At 47.6% G+C, this 25,656-nt stretch overlaps 1 protein-coding gene across 14 annotated transcripts in view; it reads right to left on the reverse strand.

The window, feature by feature from the left end:
* BRDT (bromodomain testis associated) overlaps positions 1-25,656 on the reverse strand; it is a 121,695-nt gene that overhangs the window by 84,047 nt on the left and 11,992 nt on the right. For 11 of the 14 annotated variants that reach the window (XR_013218745.1, XR_013218746.1, XM_077278830.1 and 8 more), the window contains exon 2: positions 24,773-25,000. The exons of 1 other annotated variant lie outside the window; for it this stretch is intronic. Coding sequence is in view for 8 of the 13 variants with exons in the window: in XM_077278830.1 (XP_077134945.1) it covers positions 24,773-24,961 (189 nt within the window). In the remaining 5 variants the exon portion in view is untranslated. Of the gene's footprint in view, positions 1-24,732; positions 25,001-25,656 lie in introns of all 14 variants that reach the window. 2 more of the 14 variants (XM_077278841.1, XM_077278838.1) reach the window with 1 other exon arrangement.

Consider the following 25,656-nt stretch of genomic DNA (forward strand, 5'->3'; position numbering starts at 1 on the left):
TTTTGCTTGGCTTTTTTGCTAGGTTCACTAAATGCTAAGGCCTCTTTCACACTTCCGTCTTTTCAGATCCGTTGCAATGTGTCGTTTTGGGAAAAAGACGGATCCTGCAAATGTGCCCGCAGGATCCGTTTTTTTTCCCATAGACTTGTATTAGCGACGGATGGCCACACGTCGTATCCGTCGTGCGACGGATCCGTCGTGTTTTGGCGGACTTTCGTCTGGAAAAAACGTTCAATGTAACGGTTTTTGTCTGCGGCGGGAAAATGTGTCGCGACGGATCCTGCGGCATACGTCGTTGACTAGAATGGAAGCCTATGGACGCAGGATCCGTCGTGACACGTCGTATGACGGAATCCAGTGCTGGAATCCGTTTTTTTACACTGAGCATGCTCAGAATCAGGAATTTGTAGCCATTTGGCCAGACAGGCCCCAAATCTATGTAAACCTGGCCTGGGGCGTCACCCCAAATGTGCCAGCAAGACTCCTGCCAGCCTGAAGACAGCCAGCCTGCAATATATTGGTTTCCCTATTTTCCAGTAGCCAATCACATTTGGGAGACTCCCATTTTTAGGCATGGAAAACGGATCCGTCAAAAAAACGGATGAAACGGATGGTAAAAATGCACAAAACAGATGCAACAGATCCAGTTTTTTGACGGAACCATCGAAATATTGGATGCATTGCATCCGTTTTTCACTATTTTTGATGCATCTGTCTATACGTCGCGCCGACGCATTGTGACGGATTCCAAAAAACGGAAGTGTGAATGTAGCCTTAGGCTGTGTGCACACGTTGCGGATTTGATTGCAGATCTGCAGCGTTTTTTGCCGCACAGAATTGCATCAACTCCGCAGTGTAGTGCACAACCAATGTAAGTCTATGGGAGCCGCAAACTTGTTGTGTACATGCTGCGGAAAAAGCCGCACCGAAACGCAGCTTTTTTTTCCTGCAGCATGTCACTTTTGTGCCGAACTGCAGCGTTTCTGCACCCTTAGACTTTCAATGAGTCGGGCACATCCACAGCAAAACCGCAGATGTAAAAATTATCTGCAGTTTTGCTGCGGATGTGGGTCCGAGAAACGCTGCAGTTCGGGAGGAGGGAGGTGTGTGCGGGGCGGGACTGTGCGGGGCGGGACTGTGCGGGGCATCTTTTGGGGTGTGTGTGCAGGCATCATCCGATGGGACTACAAGTACGCAGCATCCAATCTGCAGCCAATTCCGATGTAATCCGGACAGTGGACACACACTCTACACTATCCATACATCTATCAATAGATACATCTATCCAGATATACAGTAGCTATAAATAGATATATGAATAGATAGATGTATGCATCTATAGATCTATCTATCTGTAGATCTGTCTATCCATTTCATCTATCATCTATCTGTCTATCTGTGTGTGTAATTGAGTGTGGGTTGGACAAATGTAAAAGAGGAGGTTGGACAATAATGACATTACAAAATTTTTTTTTGTTCAATAATACATCTTTAGTTAGCTTTCAAAAACCCATACAAAGACGCATAAAAACCGCCCCAAAAACGCACTTAAAAATGCATCAAAACTGTGCAAAAAATGCACCAAAACTGCTCCAAAACCTGCATCAAAACCACACCAAAAACTGCATCAAAACTGCACCAAAAACGAGTCAAATTGCATCGAAACCGCGCAAAAACGCATCAAAACCGCACCAAAAACGCATCAAAACCGCACCAAAAACTGCATCGAAACCGCGCAAAAACGCATCAAAAGCGCACCAAAATTGCATCAAACCGCACCAAAAACCCGCAAAAACCGAATCAAAACTGAAAAAAACGCATCAAAAACGCAGCTGCCTTTTCTGCAAGGAGATGCAGATTTTATGCAGACAATTCTGCACCCAAATCTGCAACGTGTACACACAGCCTACAACTGCCCTGCCATTATGATTCTCCTGGCCATTACTAGTTCATAGACACCAAGCATGTCTAGATTCTTTTTTATCTAAGTGGTGAAAAAAAATTCCAAACTTTGCTAAAAAAAATAAATAAAATAATTGCACCATTTTCAGATACCCGTAGCGTCTACATTTTCTGAGATATCGGGTTGGTTGAGAGCTTATTTTTTGGGTGCCGTGCTGACGTTTTTAATGATACCACTTTTGTGCAGATACGTTCTTTTGATCGCATTTTAATGCAATGTCGCGGCGACCAAAAAAAACAATTTTGGCTCTTGATTTTTTTTTCTCGCTACGCTGTTTAGCGATCATGTAATTTTTTTTTATTATTGAAAACAGGTGACATGTTGCGGCTTTGAAGTGGGCTCACCGCCGGAGCCCACCTCAAAGCGGGGGATACTGCCAGCTGACGTACTATTCCGTCAGCTGGCAGAAAGGGGTTAATGAACAATATGTTTCAGTTAAAAAAAAAAAAATGAAAAAAAAATGTGGGCTCCCGCGCAATTTTCTGCGCCAGAGGGGGAAAGCCGATGGCTGGGGGACAATATTTGTAGCCTGGGAAGGGGGTAATACCCATGGCCCCTCCCAGGCTATGAATATCAGCCCGCAGCTGTCAGCGTAGCCTTTACTGGCTATTAAAAAAGGGGACCCCCCAAAAAAAATGACGTGGGGTCCCCTATATTTTATAGCCATAAAGGCTACGCAGACAGCTGCGGGCTGATATTCGTAGCCTAGAGAGGGGCCATGGATATTGGCCCCTCCCACACTACAAATACCAGCCCGCAGCCACCCCAGAAATGGCGCATCTGTGAGATGCGCCAATTCTGGCACTTATCCCCTCTCTTCCCACTCCCCTGTAACGGTGGGATATGGGGTAATAAGGGGTTAATGTCACCTTGCTATTGTAAGGTGACATTAAGCCGGGTTAATAATGGAGAGGCGTCAATATGATGCCTATCCATTATTAATCCTATAGTAGTGAAAGAGTTTAAAAAAAAAAATAAAGACAGTCAGAAAAAGTATTTTAATATTCTTAATTTAACCATACTTACTATACTCGATCACCTGCAAAAAGTTAAAAATAATAAACCATATACTCACTTTCCGCCGTAGTCCAATTAATAACGAGTATCCCACGATGATCTCCCCTATAGAACAGTGACATCGCGTGATGTCACTGCTCTATAGGACCTCCAGTGACACACTGACAGGAGACAATGGCTCCTGCAGTGCATCACTGAGGAGGTTACCTCAGTTCAGGGTCTCACTTTATGGCATTGCTGCATGCAAACTTTATCACACAGCAGTGCCAGAAGTGAGACTAGGGACTATTTTCTCACAGGGGCATAGGAATACATTGTGGGGATACACTGTGGAAGGATACCTTCCATCATTTTATTCCTGGAGCCCCTGGAGAGCGGTCGCATCAGCTGATGCTGCTGTTCTCCATGGGAGATCGTCGAGGGACACTCGATTTAATTGGATTTCTGCGGATCAGGGAGCATAGTGTATGTTTATTATTTTAATATTTTTTTACAGGTGCCACTGGCTTCGGGGATCAAGGTGACAAGTGATGGTGAGTATGTACTCTATGTTTAATGTACTGTATGTCTATATGTATGTTGTATGTATGTACTGTATGTATGTACTGTATGTGGCATGGTGCATGTCGCATGGCGCATGTCGTATGTCACATGGTGCATGTCGCATGGCACGTTGCATGGCGCATGTCACATGGTGCATGTCGCATGTCACATGGTGCATGTAGCATGTCACATGGTGCATGTAGCATGTTGCATGGTACATGTCGCATGGCATATGTTGCATGTCGCATGGTGCATGTAACATGGCACATGTTGCATGTTGTATGTTGCATGTCGCATGGCACATAGCGCATGTTGCATGTCACATGGTGCATTTCTCATGTAGCATGGCACATGTTGCATGTCGCATGATGTATGGTGCATGTTGCATGGTGTATGTTCTGTATGTGTGTAATGTATGTTGTATGTACTGTACATGTGTATTTTTTTTTTTTTACATTCAACACATTAGCAGAATGATGGGACTACTACTGTCCCATCATTGGTTAATGTGTCACTCACTGTCACTGTAGCAGGCAGAGCCCAATGGGACTTGTAGTCCCATCGGACGATGCCTGCACACAGAGACACACACCAATGACCCCACCGCACAGCCACGCAGACCCCCGCTCGCACACTCCAGCACCTTCCGCAGACCCACTGACGGCAGATCCACCGACGGCAGATTCACCGCACAGAACCCCCGCTGCACATCCCAGCACATGAGCACGGCCGGCCAGCAGACCCCAGCACATGGGCACGGCCAGCAGACCCCAGCCCCGCCCACCCGCACATCCCAGCACAGCCCCGCAGACAGGGCCGGCGTCAGCACCCGGCGTACCCGGGCAAGTGCCGGGGCCCTGGCGAGACAGGGGGGTTTATGGTAGTACACACTGTCACTGTCTACATCGCTGCTGTGCGTGTACAGTGATCAAATGAAATCCCTCATCATCCCCGGCAGCGCCTCGGCAGCAGGGGGCAGACAACAGAGCTGTCTGAGCCGTTTCGCTGGCGCCTGGCGCTGCGCAGCTGCAATACTCACCTCCGCCGGCCCGTCACCATGGATACACAATACAGAGAGAGTCACTTCCGGGCGGCGCAGGGTCATCTGTCCTGCTACTTCCGGTCGGCTCGTCTTCCTAAGAGCAAGAAGACAGAGCCACCATCCAGGACATGAGGACAGCCTGGTCTAGCAGCGCCAAGCAGGAGAAGACGTTCAGCAGCTGCAGTGACTGAGGAGGTGCATGGTCGGTGCCCTCTCCTGTGTGTCCACAACGAGGGCGACGGGCCGGTGAAGGCTAGCAGCAGTGACTGAGTGAGTGACTCGTCTTCGGTGACAGTCCCCGACTCCAACATTGCGGGGGCTGGGGGGGGGGGGGGGGATGAGTCGGAATGGGATGCAGGCAGCCTGCTGCTGACTGTCACTCTGAGCCTGGGTCTGCAGTGCTGCGTGACTGACCCTTTTACCAAATCTGATCTCAGCCAGTGTCACCCATTTTAGATGTTGCCGCGGTTATATACTACGTCATGGGGCTGTGCTGTGTTATATACTGCGTGCGTGGGCTGTGTGTTATATACTGCGTGCGTGGGCTGTGTAGGTTATATACTGCGTGTGTGGGTTATATACTGCGTGCGTGGGCTGTGTAGGTTATATACTGCGTGTGTGGGTTATATACTGCGTGCGTGGGCTGTGTAGGTTATATACTGCGTGCGTGGGCTGTGTGGGTTATATACTGCGTGCGTGGGCTGTGTGGGTTATATACTGCGTGCGTGGGCTGTGTGGGTTATATACTGCGTGTGTGGGCTGTGTGGGTTATATATTGCGTGTGTGGGCTGTGTGGGTTATATACTGCATGCGTGGGCTGTGTGGGTTATATACTGCGTGCGTGGGCTGTGTGGGTTATATATTGCGTGCGTGGGCTGTGTGGGTTATATATTGCGTGCGTGGGCTGTGTGGGTTATATACTGCGTGCGTGGGCTGTGTGGGTTATATACTGCGTGCGTGGGCTGTGTGGGTTATATACTGCGTGCGTGGGCTGTGTGTGTTAAAGGGGGGGGGCCCACTGAGACTCGTTCGCCCGGGGCCCTCAAAAACCTGGAGCCGGCCCTGCCCGCAGACCCCAGTCACTCTTGATGAGTGACCGCTGTCTGTGGAGGCTGGGTCACGCCTGCTGCTGACGTCACGTCAATTTCCAGAGTCTGGAAATTGACGTGACGTCGACGGTAATTAGCGGCGGCTGCAGCCTGGGGGTCACGTGACCCGTACTCAGCCGCTGCCATAGCGCCGCTCACAGGCAAAAACGGCAATATAAGGTATTTAGAAAATTCATTAGGGGCCCCGGGTGGATACATTGGGGGGTTAACTGAAAGTCGTGGACAACCTCTTTAATAACACAAACAAATTACCGTATGTATAAAAACAATGTGCGGATGTAAAGTTGATATGTGGGAAATGTTATTTATTAACTATTTTGTGTGACATAACTCTCCAATTTAAAAGGGCAAAAATTTTCACCACTTTCATGAAGTACAGTATGTCATGAAAAAAATCTTCTCAGAATCACTGGGATCCGTGGAAGCATTTCAGAGATATTACCTCCTAAAGTAACACTGGGCAAAATATTAAAAAAAAAAAAAAAAAAAAAAAAAGGGAAAGGCCTGGTAATTAAAGGGGTTTTCTACTACTTTTTCACCCCCGTTTTATATCATAGCTCTTCAAAACAATATATTTTGTAAAATATTTGTGTTAGATGTATAGCTCCTGTGAGTGCATCTCAGCAGGGATCACATGGTACTAGATTGTTATGGAGATTCTTCTTCGTCCTTTTCCTGATACTTCCCTTTTTTGGCACAGGAATCATACAAAATGAAAGAAAGTTGTCACTGTGCTCCTGGTGGTGGTGGGCAGGGTCGTACTGTCCCACCGGAGAATTCTCCGGTGGGCTCAGGCACTGACACCTGCTGGCATGTTGGCCAGCAGCTGCCTAGGGCCCCCACTGCTCCAGGGGCCCCCCAGCCAGTGGCGTGCTGCTAATAGCGGCACACCCAACTGCTATGGGGCCCTGTCATTCTGGGCCCACCAGATTTTCTCTGGTGGGCCCAAGGTGCTCCAGTCCGACGCTGGTGGTGGTAGGTTCTAGATTGAATGACAGCTTGCCTGAGCATGGGTCCTGAAGGCACAATTAGTCTGCCTCAGGCAAGCTGAGCTGGCAGTGGGATTCAGCAATAGAGCAGGGGCCCAATACCTTTGCTAGTGAAGGGCTCTGATCTGCATTTCACAAGCAAAGGAGTTTGGTAATTTAATCTCTGTGAAAGGCTATTGCTTTAGAATACTAGCATGGACACCTAAAAAGCACCGAAATTTGCATAAGGAGTACGTGCACATGTTGCAGATTTGCATGTGGAATTTTCTGCGCACATTCTGCATCTCTTGGCAGAAGATGCAGGTAAAAATCCGCGCCGATTTAATGCCTTTTTTATGCGGATTTGTATGCGTTTTTGTAATTAAAGATTATTTAAAAAAAAAAAAAAAAGAATTGTGATGTCATTTTGTGTCTAACCTCTTCATTTACATACTCAATTTAAGAATAATGTTGACACACACAGAAAGATAGATAGATATATCTATCCCTCTATCTATAGATATCTATCCATAGATATATCTATCTTTAGATAAAGAAAATTTGGCAGCACTACCAAAAAAAAACCCCCAAAAACGGGTGCAATAAAACTTGTAAAAGGTGATGTCCAAACCTCCAAAGTAGAAAATCAGAAAAAAAAAACAAACAAAAAAATACAGGCAGCACTCCAAAACGTTGCTGCTAATGGATCAGTAAAGCCACGGTTTTTCATTTTGATTTTTGGAGTGCTTCCTGTTTTTTTCTGATTTTATATCTTTAGATAGATATATCTATAGATAGATAAATACCAAGACCGATGTTTAGTAATAAACATATTAAAAGGTACATAAAGAGTTAAATAAAGACACACACTAAATCTGTGTTAGGCCGGGGTCACACTTGCGAGAAACTCGCATGGGTCTCGCACCTGAGTACCCGGCACTGCCGTTGGCACTTGGGACTGGAGTGATCAGATGCATAGAAATACATGCAGCCGAACACTCCGGTCCCGAGTGCCGGCAGCAGTGTCGGGTATTGAGGTTCAAGACTAGTGCGAGTTTCTTGCAAGTGTGACCCCGGCCTTAAAAAGCAGTGTCTAATTTAAAAAAAAAATGGCTTGGGCTCACGCACAATTTTCTGCGCCAGAGAGGGAAAGCCAGCGACTGGTGGCCGAAGTTTATAGCCTGGGAAGGGCTTAATACCCATGGAACTTCCCAGGCTATGAATATCAGCCCGCAGCTGTACATTTAGCCTTTCCTGGCTATTAAAATAGGGGGACCCCCCCACCAAAAAAAACAAAAACAAAACAGCAGAGTCCCCCTATAATTAATAACCAGAAAAGGCTATGCAGACAGCTGCGGGCTGATATTTATAGCCTAGGAAGGGGCCATGGATATTTGCACCCCCCAGCTACAAACACCAGCTCACAGCCACCCCAGAAATGGCCCCAATTCCAGCACAGCCCACAATCTCCTGCAAAAAATAAAAAAATAAACAAATACTCCTTGATCCAACGCACTCCATTTAATAACGACTGTCCCATGACGATCTCCCCTATAGAAAAGTCACATCAGGAGATGTGACCGCTTTACAGGGCCTCCAGTGACACACTGACAGGAGAGAATGGTTCCTGCAGTGTTATCACTGAGGGTTCAAAGAGTTCAGGCTCTCACTTTACGGCACTGCTGCGTGAGAGTTTTCCCACACAGCGGTGCCGCAAGTGACAGTATGGACTGTACTGATCTCCTGGCGGCAGAGAGAAACAGTGTGGAGGATTACCTGCCATCAGTGTATCACCGGAGCCCCTGGAGAGCGGTCACATCTGCCGATGTGACAGCTCTCCACGGTAGATTGTCGTGGGACACTCATTATTAAATGGACTACATCGGTACAGGGAGCATACTGTTAGTTTATTAGTTTTATTTATTTTATTTTTTTTACAGGTGATTGAGGGCTTCGGGGACTAGTTGTATGGTGAGTATATACCGTATGTTTACATATGTGTATGTGGGTTTGTTTTTTTTTGTTTTTTACACTTGAACACAGTAGCCGCATGATGGGACTAAAACGGTCCCATCATCCAGCTAGCTGTCACTGTAGCAGGCATAGCTGGATGGGACTAGTAGTCCCATTGGACGATGCCTCCCTACACACAGATACACAGCCCCGCAGACCCACAAACACCCGCACACAGACACGCACATCTTGTCCGCGCACACAGTCTCCACCCACACACTCTTCCTCCTCCCGATCTGCAGCGTTTCTTGCAGGCAACTCCACAGCAAATCCGCAGATCTTTTTTTAAACCTGCAGATCTTTTTTTAAACCTGCGGTTTTGCTGCGGATTTTCCTGACACAATGGTAGTCAATGGGTGCAAAAATGCTGCAGATCCGCAAAAAGAATTGACAAGCTGCAAATCCGCACATTTTTTCAACAGCATGTGAGCAACAATTCTCAATTTCCCATTGACTAATGTAATACCCCAGGGTCCTGGTTGTTACAGTGGCATTGCTTTCCTCACGGGGAGAGTGATGTCACGCTTGGAAGCGAAGGAAGATCTCTTTCATCAGGTAAACACAAGCATACAACATGTTCACACTTCAGGCCAAGAGGGAGCCCTGATCTAGATTGTGGGTGGTGTATGTATGTATGTATGTATGTATGTATGTATGTATGTATGTATGTATGTATGTATGTATGTATGTATGTATGTATGTATGTATGTATGTATATATATATATATTTATTTTTCTCTTTCCTGGTCTGGATGGAAAGAGAATTAGATTGAGAGGACAGTGAAATAGAAAGATGTGCTAAGAAGGCGCTCCCTGTCAGAAGGGGCTAGAGAGAGATTGCCAGAAGGGAGCTTGTCGATGAACATCAGATTAGGCGGAGTTGGTGCGAAAGGAGTGCAGCTGAGCAGACGTGGGAGTCTGCAGCTCCTGGCAGACAGAGAAGAGAGATAAAAAGGACAGAGAAGGGAGATAAAGGACTGAGGGGCTGTGCAGCCATGAGGATGCTGCAGCTCCTGGACAGAGATAACACAGAAAGAAGAACAGCTTGTTGTGAGCGTGAACGAGAGCGAAGCACAGGAGAGAAGAACTGGGGAGAATAGCTGCGACTGAGCTACCTTCTTGCAGAGCGCATGAAACGGTAGCTGGAAGACCGAGGTTGTGAAGTATTCTACATCTCACAGCAGCAGTTGGCGGGACAGCTGATTGCAAGTAACCTGTCCACCACACACTTGAAGACACAGTAACACATAGAGCCCGGGTCGTGATAGAGATCCTGTTAAAAGGCTCGAGTAACCTGTCATACAGGTGTTGTCCTACCCAAAGGGGGACAGAGAGAACACGTGAGAACTTTGTGTGAGGCCTAAGGCAGCAAGGGACTACACCACAACGCTAGAAGGAAGGCTTCTGACTCCACCTGGTAAGGGGGACTCTGAACTTGCTTCCAAGCCAGCCGGACCCTGCCTGTACCTGTGATCTGGTGCCCTAGACTTTGGCTGCCTGAAGTCTTCAGTAAACCAGGTAAAGAGACTGCAAACCTGTGTCCTCCGTTTCTTACTACACCACCCACCATCTTCATCTACACATCGGGAGCCCTGGGGACCCAACTTCACCTGTAGGAAGTTATACTATCTTAGCTGCCATAACATTACCCCAGCGGGCCCCTTTAAGCAGCGTCTGTTATCTGTGACCGAATACCACAGGTGGTGTCACGAACACAAACTTTATTCATAAAACCCCTTAAAAGACTTTCCCTTTTACTTGGGTGCCCGGGGCCACAGACCGGGTCGCAGCCACCGTGACATCCCCTTAAGTACCGGACCCGATACCGAGTACCCCATAATGGTATACATTACTATAATCAGTGTATGAATGCATTTACTGGCACATAATAGCAAGATTAATGAATAAAAAATTAGATATGCGGAATGTTAGGGTAGTGGATAACTTCTTTAATGTACACAAAGTGGCTCAGTGCTTAAGGGGGAAAAAAATAAATAAACAAAAATGAAGTCTGCTCTTCATTGGTGACCAGGACTAAAACAGGCCTGTCCTCAAGATAGTTGGCCCCTTATCAATCACTGTTATACACCATGTTCGATCAACAAGTTATAAAAACCCTCTGGTTAGACATTCCATGAATGATCATGAGAACATCTGATTTACAAAAAAAAAACAAAAAACACCTACTCCATAACCAATAGTCAGGTCAAGCTACATCACATCTAAAGTGATCTGTTGTGCCACACAGCATTTACTGAGCAGTGTCCGAGTACAGAGGTACAGTACCTAACGTCTTTTTTTCTCTGCACTGTATTTTCCACTGATTAAGTCTGTCATGCAGAGAACATATGAAAAACAGATGTGAATGAGCCTTACAGCTCTTCAATGAAAGCCAGCAAAGTGAATTACGTTATTCAATTTTCAGCAGTCAGGTAGCAATAAAATAAACTGTGATTGAAAGAGTCTGGTATATGAATGACTCCGTACATAGCGTTATGTTGATTAGTTGAGTTTGGAAAAGCAAATGTTCTAAGGGAAATGTAGTCTTGAGACATGTCAAGTATGCCCTATCCTCTACCGCTGTTTGCTCAGGACAGGAGCAGCTGGGGATTGCTCTCTGCACTATTTATTCCAGGTCTGCAGCTTTTATACACAGATGCAAAGCCAGGGTGCACAAACAAAGGTTTATGAATTTACTCCCACTGATCAAAGCTTCTGTATGTATGACAAGTCGAAACAAAAAAGTCTCACAAAATGGTGGTCATGTTGTAATGTGGAGCAAATTGGAATAGTGAACCGGGACAGAAATATATATTATATATATATATATATATATATATATATATATATTATATATATATATTTTTTTTTTATTATTTTATTATTTTTTAAGAGGGACACTACCTGCCTGAAGACATATCTCGACAAGTCCAGATTTGGCGCATTTTATTGATGTGCCATTTCTGGGGTGGCTGAGGACTGATTTTGGTAGCCTGGGAGAAGGGGCAATATCCCTGGTCCCTTCCCAGGCTATTAATGTCAACCTACAGCTGTCTGTTCCAGAGGTCTCAAACTGCATTCCTCGAGGGCCGCAAACAGGTCGTTTTCAGGATTTCCTTGTATTGCACAGGTGATAATTTAACCACCTGCACAGATAATGATTCCAGCACCTTGTGCAATGTTAAGGAAGTCTTTAAAACAAGCATGGTTTGAGGCTCTCAAGGAATGCAGTTTGAGACCCCTGGTTAGCCTTTGCTGGTTAGAATTCATAGGGGGAACCCCATGTCATTTTTTGTCCCCTTTCCCAGATTAGTAATGCAGCGCCCCAGAGTCCTGGTCGTTGCAGTACTGTCGCTCCGCCGCTAAGGGGAGTGATGGTATGTCTGATGGCACTAAAGGAGTTCACCTGACCAGGTATCACAGACACATTACACTTCACACTCCGGCCACCAGGGGGAGTGGTTCTATCTAGTAGGCCACTCCTCACACTTTGGTAAAACTGGGGGTTGGACAGGAAGTTAGGGAGAAAGTAACGAAGACAACGGAGGCAAACTGTGGGAGAGGGGCGTCCCTAGGGTCCCTATAAAATAGCTCCAGGCCTACCCCGTCATACGGGTGCGTCCTAGCCATATCATCTGGGGGACAAAGAGAGAGAGAAAGAACAGAAACATACACAACAGTTGTGAGGACTATCCCGTGGTGCTCAGCAGGGAGGTACTACAACACACAGGCGCTAGAAGGTAGGCACTGATTTCCACCTGCAAAGGGAACTCTGGATGTGCCTTCGGACCGGCCGGTTTCAGACAGCCCTGTTAGCAGTGCTCTGGATTGAGGATCCCGAAGCCTTCAGTAAAGAAGTAAAGAGACTGCAACCCTGTGACCTCGTTACTCATCGCGACTTGCACCACACATCACCTACACTTTTCACTGGACGCCCCTTAGCAGGGTCACGGACCGGGTCTAGCCACCGTGACAACCCCAGAACTGAGACAGAGAAGCCCGGTACCGAGTACCCCGCGGCCCTGCGTCTGGGGGCGCTCCAAACTTGGCGTCACGAACAGGATCTACTTAAGCCTGAAGAATCAGGTCACGTGTGCCTTGGAACTGTGATTTATTGCAAAGACTGTGTTGCTATTTGCCGCCAAAATCCGCCATCGCCGCGCACGAAGGGCACAGCCGTAGCTTCGTGGGCGGAGCTGGTCAAAAAGAGCGCAGAACTAGAAGACGCGGTAATGCGACGATCCCGGAAGAGGAACACCAACTTCCAGCAGGTTAGCAGGGGGAAGGAGCGGCCATGTCTGAGTCGGGGGGAGCAGAGGCGGCGGTCACAGCCGTAGACCCAGAGGCATCTTCGGCCCCCGCAGTAGACGCAGCCGCGGGCCTTGTACCACAGCCGGTTGCCGCAGAGCTCGCTGCCCCTATCCGCCAGCCGGAGGCTGCTGCGGCTACAACAGCCATCATGCCCTTCTCCATGCCGTACCTACCTGGAGCAGCCTGGCTCCCGCGATACTCTGGAGAGTCACATACATTAACTGACTTTAAAGAGGGGATCTGCAGCCTGCTTGAGTTCTATCCCTTGACAGAGCCTCAGAAAGTTCATATGATAACAGGCCAACTCTTTGGGGCAGTTCTGAGAGAAGTGAAGTCCTGGCCCGCCACGGATAAGGGAACTGCACAGCAGGTCTTCGCAAAGCTTAAAGCCACCTTTGACACCCGCACCACTACAGAAATTAAGTTGACTTTCTATGGGTGCAAGCAGAGGCCGCAGGATAGCTTATGGGACTATGCCCTTAACCTCCAGGAGGCACTGCGGGCCATCAAGCAGAGTGACCCGGCAGCATGCAAGATGAAGATAAACTCCTGAAGGAGCGGTTCATTGAGGGGCTCCTGTGCAGTCACCAAAGGGGTCAACTGCACTTCCTGGCCATGCAGAATCCAGACCTGACTTTTGCGCAATTCAAGGATAAAGCCATCCAGGCGCTACAAGAGCAACAGCCCAGCCGTGCAGTGCCTCCCAGGCGTCCCGCTCTCACATACCACCAGGAGGTGGCGTCGGATGCCCCAGTTGCCGCCGAGGCCGATGCCCAGAGCCTAGAGGACGACTCCCCGCAAGACTCCGCCTTCAGATGCAGGAGCTGACCAAGAGCGTTGCTGCCCTAGCCCAGACCGTGCAGTCCCTACAGGAGGCCCCCAAGGAGAAGATCCAGCTGGCCTCCAGACCAGAGGATGTCCCCTGGATGCGACAGAGGAGGACTCCGCCGACCAGAGGCAGGGACGACGATCGCTTCCATCGGGACGGACGACCTATCTGCCGCCGCTGCCACCAGGTGGGCCACCTTGCAAGGTACTGTCCTTTAAACGAGCAACCCCTGGGGCAAAGGGTCAACCCCCAGGAGTAGGACGATCAGGCCCGCAGCATTGGAGAGCCAAATACGTTGGAGGGCGACCAGTTCTTCCTGTTGTGATCGACGGTATCCCCATGAACGCTCTGCTGGACACCGGTTCTCAGGTGATGACTATGTCTTACGTGCTTTATAGACGGTATTGGGAGGATGCCGATATTACTCGTGGCCCCGATGACGATTTCACCATAATAGCCAGTAATGGTCAGCCATTGCCACAAGTGGGGTATAAAGAGGTCACCATCAAAGTGGGGCGGGTGGAATTGAAGGCTCAAGGGATTGTAATTGTTGATATTGACCGCCGTGAGTGTAATCCCATGATGACCATTGGTACTAATGTTATAGAAAATTGTCTTGCAGAAGTTATTGTCCTATTACAACAGGTCGCAGAAACAGCTGGCTACAGTGAACAACGTGTCCTGCAAAAAGAAATCAGGGCCCTAATGCAAAGACAGCAGGTGGAGCTGACTGGTGGTGAAATTGGTCGTGTCACAGTGAGTGATTCAAACCCCATTGCGATACCCCCCAGGAGTGAAATGTTAATATGGTGTCGGGCAGCCATAGGCCTCAGGGGTAAAGACTATCAGGCCCTGGTAGAACCTGTATATTCGGATAATAGGCCTACCCCCTCCTGACAGCCAGAGGGGTGGTTGACGTCCGCAAGGGGAGGGTGCCAGTACGTGTTCTCAATTGTGGGGAGGAAGAATTACAGCTAACCAAATATGCCACACTTGCCAAACTGTTTACTGCTAATAGTAGTGTGATACAGGCACCTGGGCCCTTGGTCCCGTCCAATCCGGCGGAGAACAACGGTTCTGCAGGGCAACCGAAAGATTGGTGTCGGGAATTACACGTGGGCACTGACTCTACCCCACCTCACCAGAAACAGGGGGCCTACAGGGTGGTTCATGAGTACGAAAGGGTCTTTAGCAAACACCCCCTAGATTTTGGGCAGGTGAAAGGGATCCAACATCATATCCCCACAGGGGATCATCGACCCATAAAAGAGAGATACCGTCCTATACCCCCAGCTCATTATTAGTGTGCCAAGGACATGTTGCGAGAGATGAAGGAGGCTGGGGTAGTGAGGGACAGTTGTAGCCCCTGGGCAGCTCCATTAGTTCTCGTTAAGAAAAAAGACGGCACAATGAGAATGTGTGTGGATTATAGGCAGTTAAATCGCATTACACATAAAGATGCATACCCACTGCCCAGGATAGAGGAGTCACTGGCTGCGTTAAAATCTGCTAACTACTTCTCTACCTTGGATCTCACCAGTGGGTACTGGCAGGTTCCCGTAGCGGAGGCGGACAAGGAGAAGACGGCCTTCACGACGCCGATGGGTCTCTGTGAATTCAACTACATGCCCTTCGGACTGCGAAATGCCCCGGGGACGTTCCAGAGGATGATGAAGTGCTGTCTGGGGCACAGGAACTTTGAAACTGTACTGCTGTATCTGTACGATGTCATTGTCTTCTCCAAGACCTATGAAGACCATCTGAAGCACCTGGCCGAGGGGTTTGAAGCCCTGTCCAACTTTGGCTTGAAGGTGAAACCATCCAAATGCCACCTGCTGAAACCCAAAGTGCAGTATCTCGGCCATGTGGTGAGTGCTGAAGGAGTGGCCCCAGACCCCGACAAGGTTACGGTTATCAAGGACTGGCCGAAACCCAGCAACCTCCATGAAGTCCGGCAGTTCCTCGGGTTGGTAGGCTATTACAGGAGGTTCATCAAGGACTTCACCAAGAAGGCCGCGCCATTGCAAGATCTGTTGGTGGGCCAATCCAAGAAGACCAAGGGGAAGAGCACCCCATTTGATTGGAACGAAGGACTGGAAGGGTCATTCACTTGCTTGAAGATGGCGCTGACGAGAGACGAGGTACTGGCCTACCCTGAGTATGATCAACCGTTTGTACTGTATACGGATGCCAGCAATGTAGGACTGGGAGCTGTGTTGTCCCAGGTCCAGAAAGGCAAGGAGAGGGTAATTGCTTACACCAGCAGGAAACTTTGTCCCATGGAAAGGAACCCTGACAACTACAGTTCCTTCAAGCTGGAATTCCTCGCCATCGTTTGGGCAGTGACGGAGAGGTTCAAACACTACCTGGCCTCAGCGAAATTCACCGTCTTCACGGATAACAATCCACTAACGCACTTGGACACAGCAAAACTCGGGGCCTTGGAACAGCGGTGGATGGCCCGGCTGTCCAATTACGATTTCACCATCAAGTACCGGGCAGGACGCAAGAATGCGAATGCCGATGCCTTGTCCCGGATGCCCAATTTGCCAGAAACGGGGGGAGGACCCGGAGGCACTTGAAGTAGAACTGCCCGCTTTCCATCGCCCCAAAGCCACTCAAAGCTCCCATCATGTGAAGAACAGGCACAAAAACAACCAGGGTGCCACGCTGAATCCCCTGCCCCACCACGGGTGGGCAGAGACCCAGGATGGTGACCCTGCGGTCCGTCGGGTGAAAGAGCTCCTGACCCAGGCAGGTTTGCATCCCGGCCCGGATGATCCACAAGAAACCCAACAGCTGTGGAAGGGGAGAAGCAAACTGTTTATTCACGATGGTAAGATGTGCCGAAGGAGTATCGACCCCCGCACCCATGAATTGGTATGGCAGATAGTGGTTCCAAGGCAAGATGCGCCCATGGTTCTGGGAGCGTACCACGATGGGGCTGGACACTTCGGGTAGAGGAAGCTGGAGAGACTACTCCGAGGGAGATTCTATTGGATTGGCATGAAAAGAGCCATTGAGCAGTGGTGTCGGGAGTGTGGCCCGTGCAGCCTACGCCGGAAGGACCGTGACAGCCAACGGGCTCCCTTGCAGCCCATCATCACCAAATGGCCGCTAGAACTGGTCGCGCTAGACCACGTGAAGCTGACGCCTAGCCGGTCGGGCAATATTTATGCTCTCACCATAGTGGATCACTACTCCAGGTTCCTGGTGGTTGTACCTGTCAAGGATCTAACGGCCAGGACGGCCGCCAAAACCTTCCAGCAGTATTTCTATAGGCCCCATGGGTATCCGGAGAAGGTACTGACCGATCAGGGACCAGCATTTGAGGCGGAGGTGTTCCAGGAGTTCTGCCAACTGTACGGGTGTAAGAAGATCAGAACCACACCGTACCATCCACAAACCAACGGGATGTGTGAAAAGATGAACCAAGTGGTGATCGACTTACTGAAGACCTTGCTTGTAGAAGAACGGAACTTGTGGCCAACAAAATTGCCCGACCTGGTAGACATGTACAACCACATCCCAGTGAACTCTACTAACTGCACTCCGGCGTACCTGATGCGAGGAAGACCTAGCAAGTTGCCCATTGATCTGGACATGGGGGTTCTAACCCCCGAAGATACCTCGCCGGATGCCGATTGGGATACAGAGAGGCAGCAAAGGTACCGCAAAGTACAGGAGTGGGTGGAAAGAAGTCTCGCTCAGGCCAGGCAAAAACAGGAAAGGGACTACAACCAGCATGCTCCTGCGATTCCCTTGCCACCTGGTGAGCAAGTACTCAAGCGGAAGAGAAGGCTACACAAGCTTGACGACCAATGGGAAGCGGAACCGTATACCATCCTGCCGTCCGATTTCGACAATACTAAAGTCTGTCTCATCAGCAAAGATGGGGGGGAACCTCAACGGCAATATCCAGAGACCACCTTAAGGTATGCCCTGACAAGTTGAGAGAGAAGGAAACAGATCCAAGAACCTCTCCACCTGTAGAAGAGGAGAAGATGATACACACTGTTCTTGGCGATTACCCCCAGTCGTGGACTCAGATAAATCAGGCCATCGTGGTACCTGTATTAACGTTTCATCAACTGAACCCGCCTGAACTAAACGTGGTTCCAGATTCCCCGGACCCACCATCACCACAGACCCCGCCGGACGATGCCATGCCCACCGTCGGACCGGTGGAGTCTCCCTCTGCTATCGGCGAATCTGCCATACCCATTGTTGGTAGCAGCAGCTCTGAGAGATGCAGCATGCCAGTGCTACCCAGACTCACTAGAAGCGTAGCTAGAAGGCCGTGCACTACACCAGTGGTAGCAAGCATAGCGAGCCCTGCTAGGCCAATAGCAACCCCTGCACTACGGAGGTCTACACGTAGCACCAAGAATCAAACTCCCCTTCGCTACAAAACTTGGAGGTATTAACAAAAGTTGCTAATTGTGTTTGTGTAAATATCTTTGTTACAAGTTTAAAAATGGACAACGGGGCAATGGACAGTGAATTGCTCCAAAACTTTCAAAAGGGACCCCTTTGTTTACCCGGGGTCCCTGCTGTTTTAAAGTTACAACCACTGGACTGAGAGTCATAAACTGTGCATGACCAAACTTTCGCAACGTTCAAGAGTCCTCACCTCCCATAAAGGGAAGCACTGTTATTATTACTTGTTTATTGCATTTAAAAATTTGGTATGTTTGTTGTTAACATGTATTGTTGTTTTTCTTTTCCCAGTCCGGGAGTACTGGATTTACCGGGGGGGGGAGTGCAGCGCCCCAGAGTCCTGGTCGTTGCAGTACTGTCGCTCCGCCGCTAAGGGGAGTGATGGTATGTCTGATGGCACTAAAGGAGTTCACCTGACCAGGTATCACAGACACATTACACTTCACACTCCGGCCACCAGGGGGAGTGGTTCTATCTAGTAGGCCACTCCTCACACTTTGGTAAAACTGGGGGTTGGACAGGAAGTTAGGGAGAAAGTAGCTGGGAAGAGCTTGAGAGAGGACCTGTCAGGGGTGGGATCCTGGCAGAGTCCTAGAAAGGGACAGATCATTACGGAGTTGTGCCTGTGCCTTACAGCGGCAGACTCCTAAGAAAGGACAAGAAGCGAGGTTTATTGTGAAGAGTGAGAAACGGGAATACAGCAAAAAGGAGATAAGACCAGAAGGCGTCGTGCCTCAAGAATAGCAACATCCTTCTGAGGCGCGTAGCCGGTGTCCGGAACGCCGAGAAAGTAAGAGACTCCACGCATTACTTTAAACTACGGCCGGGCAGTTAACTATAGGTTGGCTGTCCCACCAATACACCTAACGAAGACAACGGAGGCAAACTGTGGGAGAGGGGCGTCCCTAGGGTCCCTATAAAATAGCTCCAGGCCTACCCCGTCATACGGGTGCGTCCTAGCCATATCATCTGGGGGACGAAGAGAGAGAGAAAGAACAGAAACATACACGACAGTTATGAGGACTATCCCGTGGTGCTCAGCAGGGAGGTACTACAACACACAGGCACTAGAAGGTAGACACTGATTTCCACCTGCAAAGGGAACTCTGGATGTGCCTTCGGACCGGCCGGTCTCAGACAGCCCTGTTAGCAGTGCTCTGGATTGAGGATCCCGAAGCCTTCAGTAAAGAGGTAAAGAGACTGCAACCCTGTGTCCTCGTTATTCATCGCGACTTGCACCACGCATCACCTACACCTTTCACTGGACGCCCCTTAGCAGGGTCACGGACCGGGTCTAGCCACCGTGACAACCCCAGAACTGAGACAGAGAAGCCCGGTACCGAGTACCCCGCGGCCCTGCATCTGGGGGCGCTCCAGTAACATCTCCCCCTCAGCTGTGCAGGTTATCAAAATTATGTGGGAGCCCAATTTTTTTAACACATGAAGTTCACAGCGGGTGCTGAATACAACTCCCATCATTGTCGCCTGGTTGCGCTGATCTCAGTGAGACCAGGCGACAATGATAACAGCTGTCTTCAGCACCCGGGAACATGAACTATACCGCTTTTTCCCAGAAACTGGTACGTGTCACGCTGATGACACATGAATGTCATCCGAGTGTACTCAGTGTGTGGTCCGCTGTCACGACTCTTGTCGGGTGTGTCAGGACCAGGGCCTCTTTCCCTGTAACTACCGCTAGGGAGAGCCCTTGCTCCCCGTCTTACTTCTAATGGTCAAGACGCCGGGGCCACGTACCTTGCCTTAGCTCCTGAATCCGCTCTTGGTCTGTACCCTTCAACCACCCAGGGAAGAGGGAAGTAGTAGCGTACTGTTATACACCAACCAGACTTAAGGCAATACGAACAGGGGTAATGGAAAATACCAAACATACAAATATACATACACATATAACAGAAGTATACACCAGTGAGTGAAGGATGGGGTTAAACCAACAGTAGGAGTAGAAAGGGAATTATCACACGCTCAAAATCAAAACAAAGAAATCCACCAAACGCCTTCTCAAATAACCAGCAACAACAACATCCTGCCATGCAGAAAAAGCTACTCTGACAATGTGTGTTAGCCAGGACCCAAATTATATAGGAGATGAAAGTGGCTAACAGTGCACAGCTGAGAGCCTAAGCTCCTAGAGCTCTGAACAGAGCAGATTATCCCCTGCACTGTCCAAAGAAATGTACACAGTGCAATATGCAGGTGAAGTGCTTCTATTCAGCACAGGAGTAAGAAATCAGACGCTTCGGTCTTCTCTCTGTCGCAGTAATCGCGTGACACCCACATTTTGTCTGTGGTAAGTAAAAAACTGACATGTCTGCAGGTTTTTCCTCACGGACACATAGTCTGTGTGAAGAATCTGACATGTGTGCATCACCATTGACTACAATGTATGTGCGTATGTCCGTATTTGCGGCCCTTAGACGGACCACATACAGTCACAAAAAACGAACATGTGAAGGGGGACTAAGGCTGATTCATGCTGCCTGAACCAGAGTTGGACTCTGTTACTGCAGCCATGTATGTTCTTTAAAATGTTGTAAGTTTAAAAAAAAACAGATTGTACTAACTTGGATGGGAACTAGACGACTAGTTCAAGAGGCAGGTCCCTGCTGTCTTCTCCCTGACTCACTCCCCTAGAATAACAGGTCTCTACCTATTAACATACATACAAAAAGGTGAGACAAAGAGAGGCAGGGAGAAGCTAACTTTTAAGAGTATGTTTCCAGAAATGCAGCATTTCATAGATGGCTATGATAACAGAGCTGAACTTAGATACATACTGCAGTGGTCCAGGCAGCATGAATCAGCCATACATTTTCTTTTAAGTGTCTGAAACCATGTGGAAATAGAAGTGATATAGTTTTGAAGGCAGCCAAAGTGGACATTGAAAGTTATTGGGGGGGGGCGAAGGTGCCAGCGGTTGAACGTTACCAATGCCTATGGTAAGAAAATCCCTTTTAAATACTATGCGAAAGACATTCAAAGCAATGGTCAACTAAACGGCAATTATTAAAATAAATATTAATGCTCAGAGACTTGGCAGCTTGTGATGAAATACTTCAGCTGCTGTAAGACCGATATGGTGACCTTTCTATCTTTACCCCTTGGTCAGTTATTCTTCACATTTGAGAAATACAGACTAATTGGGGCAAGTTGTCAAACAGCAGACAATTAATGCGCCTTACATAATCTTTACAGACAAGTTGTGGTTTTTAATAAGACACTAAAATGAAAAATATGGCATGGCCACAAGCTCCAGTACTAGGGGTAATTATTGTGCTTTTAGTATAGGACCTTTCACACATTTACGGCCCAAAGAACTAGGAAAAGAAAGTTTTCTGGGATATGAGTAGTAAGCCCAATCATTAAACTGCACATAAAGCTTAAGAATGTGACATGTATTAAAGAAGAAATCAAAATCAGAAAGTGGGATTAAGAGTTTAATTGGGGGTCATCTGTGTCTACTGTAAAGCTAATTACTATCAGAATGGACATGGAGCGTGAAAGCTGGTATTATCTGGATATTGTTTTTACAGTGTATGGAGATAAGAAACGTTGCAAACATTCTTGCTTGAAGAAGTGTTATTGTGATGCATAATGCCAACTGTGATTGTGTTAGTATTGTTGATTAGGTATGCTGCTTGGCAATAGGGAAAGCAAAAGTTAATATTTGGGACTAGCCCAGGATGGGAGAGGAAAAGCTGAAGGGAAAAAGACATTTTTCTGTTGGGAGTCAGATAGGTCTCTTCTCCATACAGTCTGGGCCCAAAGGTCTGGTGTGAGCAGTGCCACATTTATTAGGTGTTCCTAGAAGGGAGATTAGACCGGGAGAAAGATGGCGTGATTGGAACCGAAAATGAGGAAGAGTGCCCAGAGGTTGTCTCATCATGGACAGTTCCTTCTCTAACCACTTATATGGAAGTTTCAACAACAGCCAAGCAAGGGTATTTATTCAACCATTTTTGGAATTAGTATAGAAGTAAATGGAAAGAGCCACACAAGTGCATTCACCTCTCCGGTCACATCTCCTGGCACCCCAGGTGACAACTTCATGTACTTTACCAGACTAGCTTGATCACACAACTGTAACTCAAGCAGAAGAAAGTGGCAACTGGCAGATAATAGAGCTGAAAAGGCAGAGGTTCAGAAAGTGCCCTGATCACACCCCGAGCACTTCAGCCTCATTGGCAGATGAATTAAAACAAAAAATTTTAAGTCAAGGCCCAAAGGATTGTATGATTTAAAGGTGTGGATGACATTTTCTTTAATGGAGCAACATGACCATATAAACAGTATATCAGGGTGGATTGTTCTGACCGATTCGCTTTCATAACAATTGTTTCGATTTTGGCATAGGATTTGTGTGAGCATTTGAATCAGGCGTTTCTGGTTTGGGTCACATTTCCTGATCCCAACAATTTTTTAGATGTTGTGTTGCCCATCTTTCTTCGATTATGAACCAAGGATTAGAGAACAAGACACAGGAGAGTGGTGCCACCATGGTGACACTTCACTGGTAACAGGGAGAAATTTATCAAGCTAAATACACCTCAATTCTAACTTAACCTGCACCCAACCAAAAAATATATGCCTTGCACCAAATTTACAATGTGTAGAAACTTCCGACTCGAAAGGAGTGGGTTTGCTGGAAAATGTTTTAACATGGAACATCGAGCTCCAAACTTTGGGCACAAAGTAAGTCAAGTAAAATCTAGATTAAAACAGTCTAAAATGCCCCAAATGTATCAAGCTTATGAGTCCTCCAGCCATGTTCCAGATAAAATAAGCTTTATTGCAAGAAGTTAAAAAAAAAAAAAAAAAAAAGGTAGAAATCTTCAAGATAGGAAAAGGATTCACCATTTTGGCTAAGCGTTTCAGACGGCAGGTCAGTCCTTATTCATGGATAATGGGTAATTATTAAGTGTTGATCGAATAGCTTCGAATAACTCCTTATCCGAATAGCTGCCTCGGGAACCTAGATACCTGGATCGCTCCCAATAATCAGCTGTTCAACGACATAGCTGCATGTGTTGTGGCTGTGTGACAGTTATAACACATACATGGAGAGCCCAACAAACAGGCTCTCCATGAATGTGTTGTGACTGTCACATAGCACGACACATGCAGCTGGGGTGCCGAACAGCTGATTATCAGAAGCGCTCCAGGTATCTAGGTTCCCGAGGCAGCTATTCGGTAAGTGCTGTAGTTATTTGGATAAGGATCATATAGTAACCTCGGGCACACATTAAGTAGAGAAGTGCCCGAGGTTACTATATGAACATTTTCTAGCTTTTTTCCTCGGTGGCACCAACCCCGTTTATCAAGTGTGCAAATCTAGACCTTTACTTCCAGTGTATTTGGACAAGGAGTTATCCAAAGCCATTCGATCGACAGTAATAATTATTAAAGACGAGTGAACGTGATCGGACATGGTGTTACCCGAGCATGCTCGGGTGCTAACAGAGTATCTTCGGCGTGCTTAAAAAATATGTTAAGGGTCCCAGCATTTCTCACGGCTGTTAGGCAATACCTGCATGTGTTGTGACTGTCGAACAACCGAGAGACATTTATGAGCGGGGACTCCATCATATTATCCAAGCACGTTCGCTCAGCACTAATTATCCATGAATAAAGACTGCACTGCAGTCTGAAATGCATACGAAAAGGATACACAATTTTGTCTATACTTGACGATGTCTACCTTTTAAACTTGTTGGAATAAGGCTTATTCATTTTATCTGGAACACGGCTGAGGACTCCATCTTGATCCTCGCTGTGCCACACCGGGCAGTAGTGTCTTCCGTAGTGCTAAGGATCACAGTAGCCTCATCAAGGGTGAGCTTGTTAGGGCTCATTTCCACATGCGAGGCACACGTCCGTATCTCGCATGTGGAAACCAAGCTGTGGAGCCGGCACTCCAGAGCGGAGTGTGCGGCTGCATGTGTTCCTATGCGGCCGCACGCTCCGCTCCCAAGTGCCAGCACCAGAGCTTGGTTTCCACATGCGAGACACGGACGTGTTTCTCGCAAATGGAAACAAGCCCTTAGGCTGTATCACTTTTGCACCAACGTTATTAAACAGCATTAACAATTTTGTGGCCAATTTTAATATGGTCTTGTCTAAGATTTCAGCATTCAATTTATTGAGGGGCAGCACCATGTCGAAATTGTAGAGTGACAACCTCTGCTGCCAGATAGGTGATCAGCTATACAAGGCTCAGTCAGCTAGCCCTCCTTAATAATAATTGTGTATTGTTCTGCATATATCCCCATATCCTGTTCATCCTCCTTTTAATAGGGTTGTATGAACATATGTTCACTATTTTTAGAGATATTCATTAAAGGTATTTTTTAGGTTTTTTTTTTTGGTTTGGTATTTGGTAATTAACTCCTAGATATATCTGTGGGGTTTTTCTCTTGCCCATCTGAATGCAAGAATATAATCTCACTTATCAAGAATTTAACCCAGTGCCGCAAACCTACATAGGTATAAGTAATAGAAGTCGCATAATTACACCCTTACAGGGAGGCTCAGCTTTGCAGCATCTACAGGCTGTTGAAATGGCCAGGAAAAGTTGTGCTTCCATAACGCCTTTAATACCACCTTCTCCAGGTACTGAAGCTGGTTAGTGAGACGCCCGGTTTTCTTGCGATTAATGTACTCCGGTGGAGGTGGATTCACGATTGAGAAGTGCAGCTGTCTGCTTGACATGGTGCAGCAAAGCAGTTTACTACTTCGGCACACATTCCCCTAAAAAAACAAAACAGACACCAAGAGTTAATATAAGGGTAAATGACAATATGCTTCTACACCTATAGTGCCTTTTTTTAGGCAGCAAACCCAAACATTTTGACATTTAGCATAACTTTTCACAGTACAGATTATCTGCTCTGTATTTGCTAGAAGAAAAACCCACTGTGTTTTACAGTACCAGCAAAATTAAAGTAAAGGAGAGAGGAGTGCAGTAAATCTCGGGCGCTGCCGCTGACAAAGGATAATACAGGCAGGATGTATAAAAAATGTCCAATTTATTATAACACATTTCGGAGTAGACCCTACTTCTTCCTGAGCCATCTTGCCTTTGCTTGTTATGTCCTCTCTCCATTTGGTGTGGGTACAGCAGCCATGATCAGATTATACATCTCTCTTTACATAGTTGTGACTGGGAGTATCACACTGTGTGGAGGGGCTCATACTGTATGGGAAACTATAGGGGTATCCTATGTCTCTGCGGGTGACAGTGTGGGCATCATACGTGGTTGGGCATCATACTGTGAGTGATAGGGGACTGTAAGATACTCCCAGTAAACCCCCACAGTATGATGTGTGGGAAGTAGTGATGAGTGAGTGTGCTCGTTACTCGGGTTTTCCGAGCATGCTCGGGTGTTCTCCGAGTATTTCGGAGA

Source organism: Ranitomeya variabilis, chromosome 8 (assembly GCF_051348905.1).
Source record: "Ranitomeya variabilis isolate aRanVar5 chromosome 8, aRanVar5.hap1, whole genome shotgun sequence".
Taxonomy (NCBI): Eukaryota; Metazoa; Chordata; class Amphibia; order Anura; family Dendrobatidae; genus Ranitomeya; species Ranitomeya variabilis.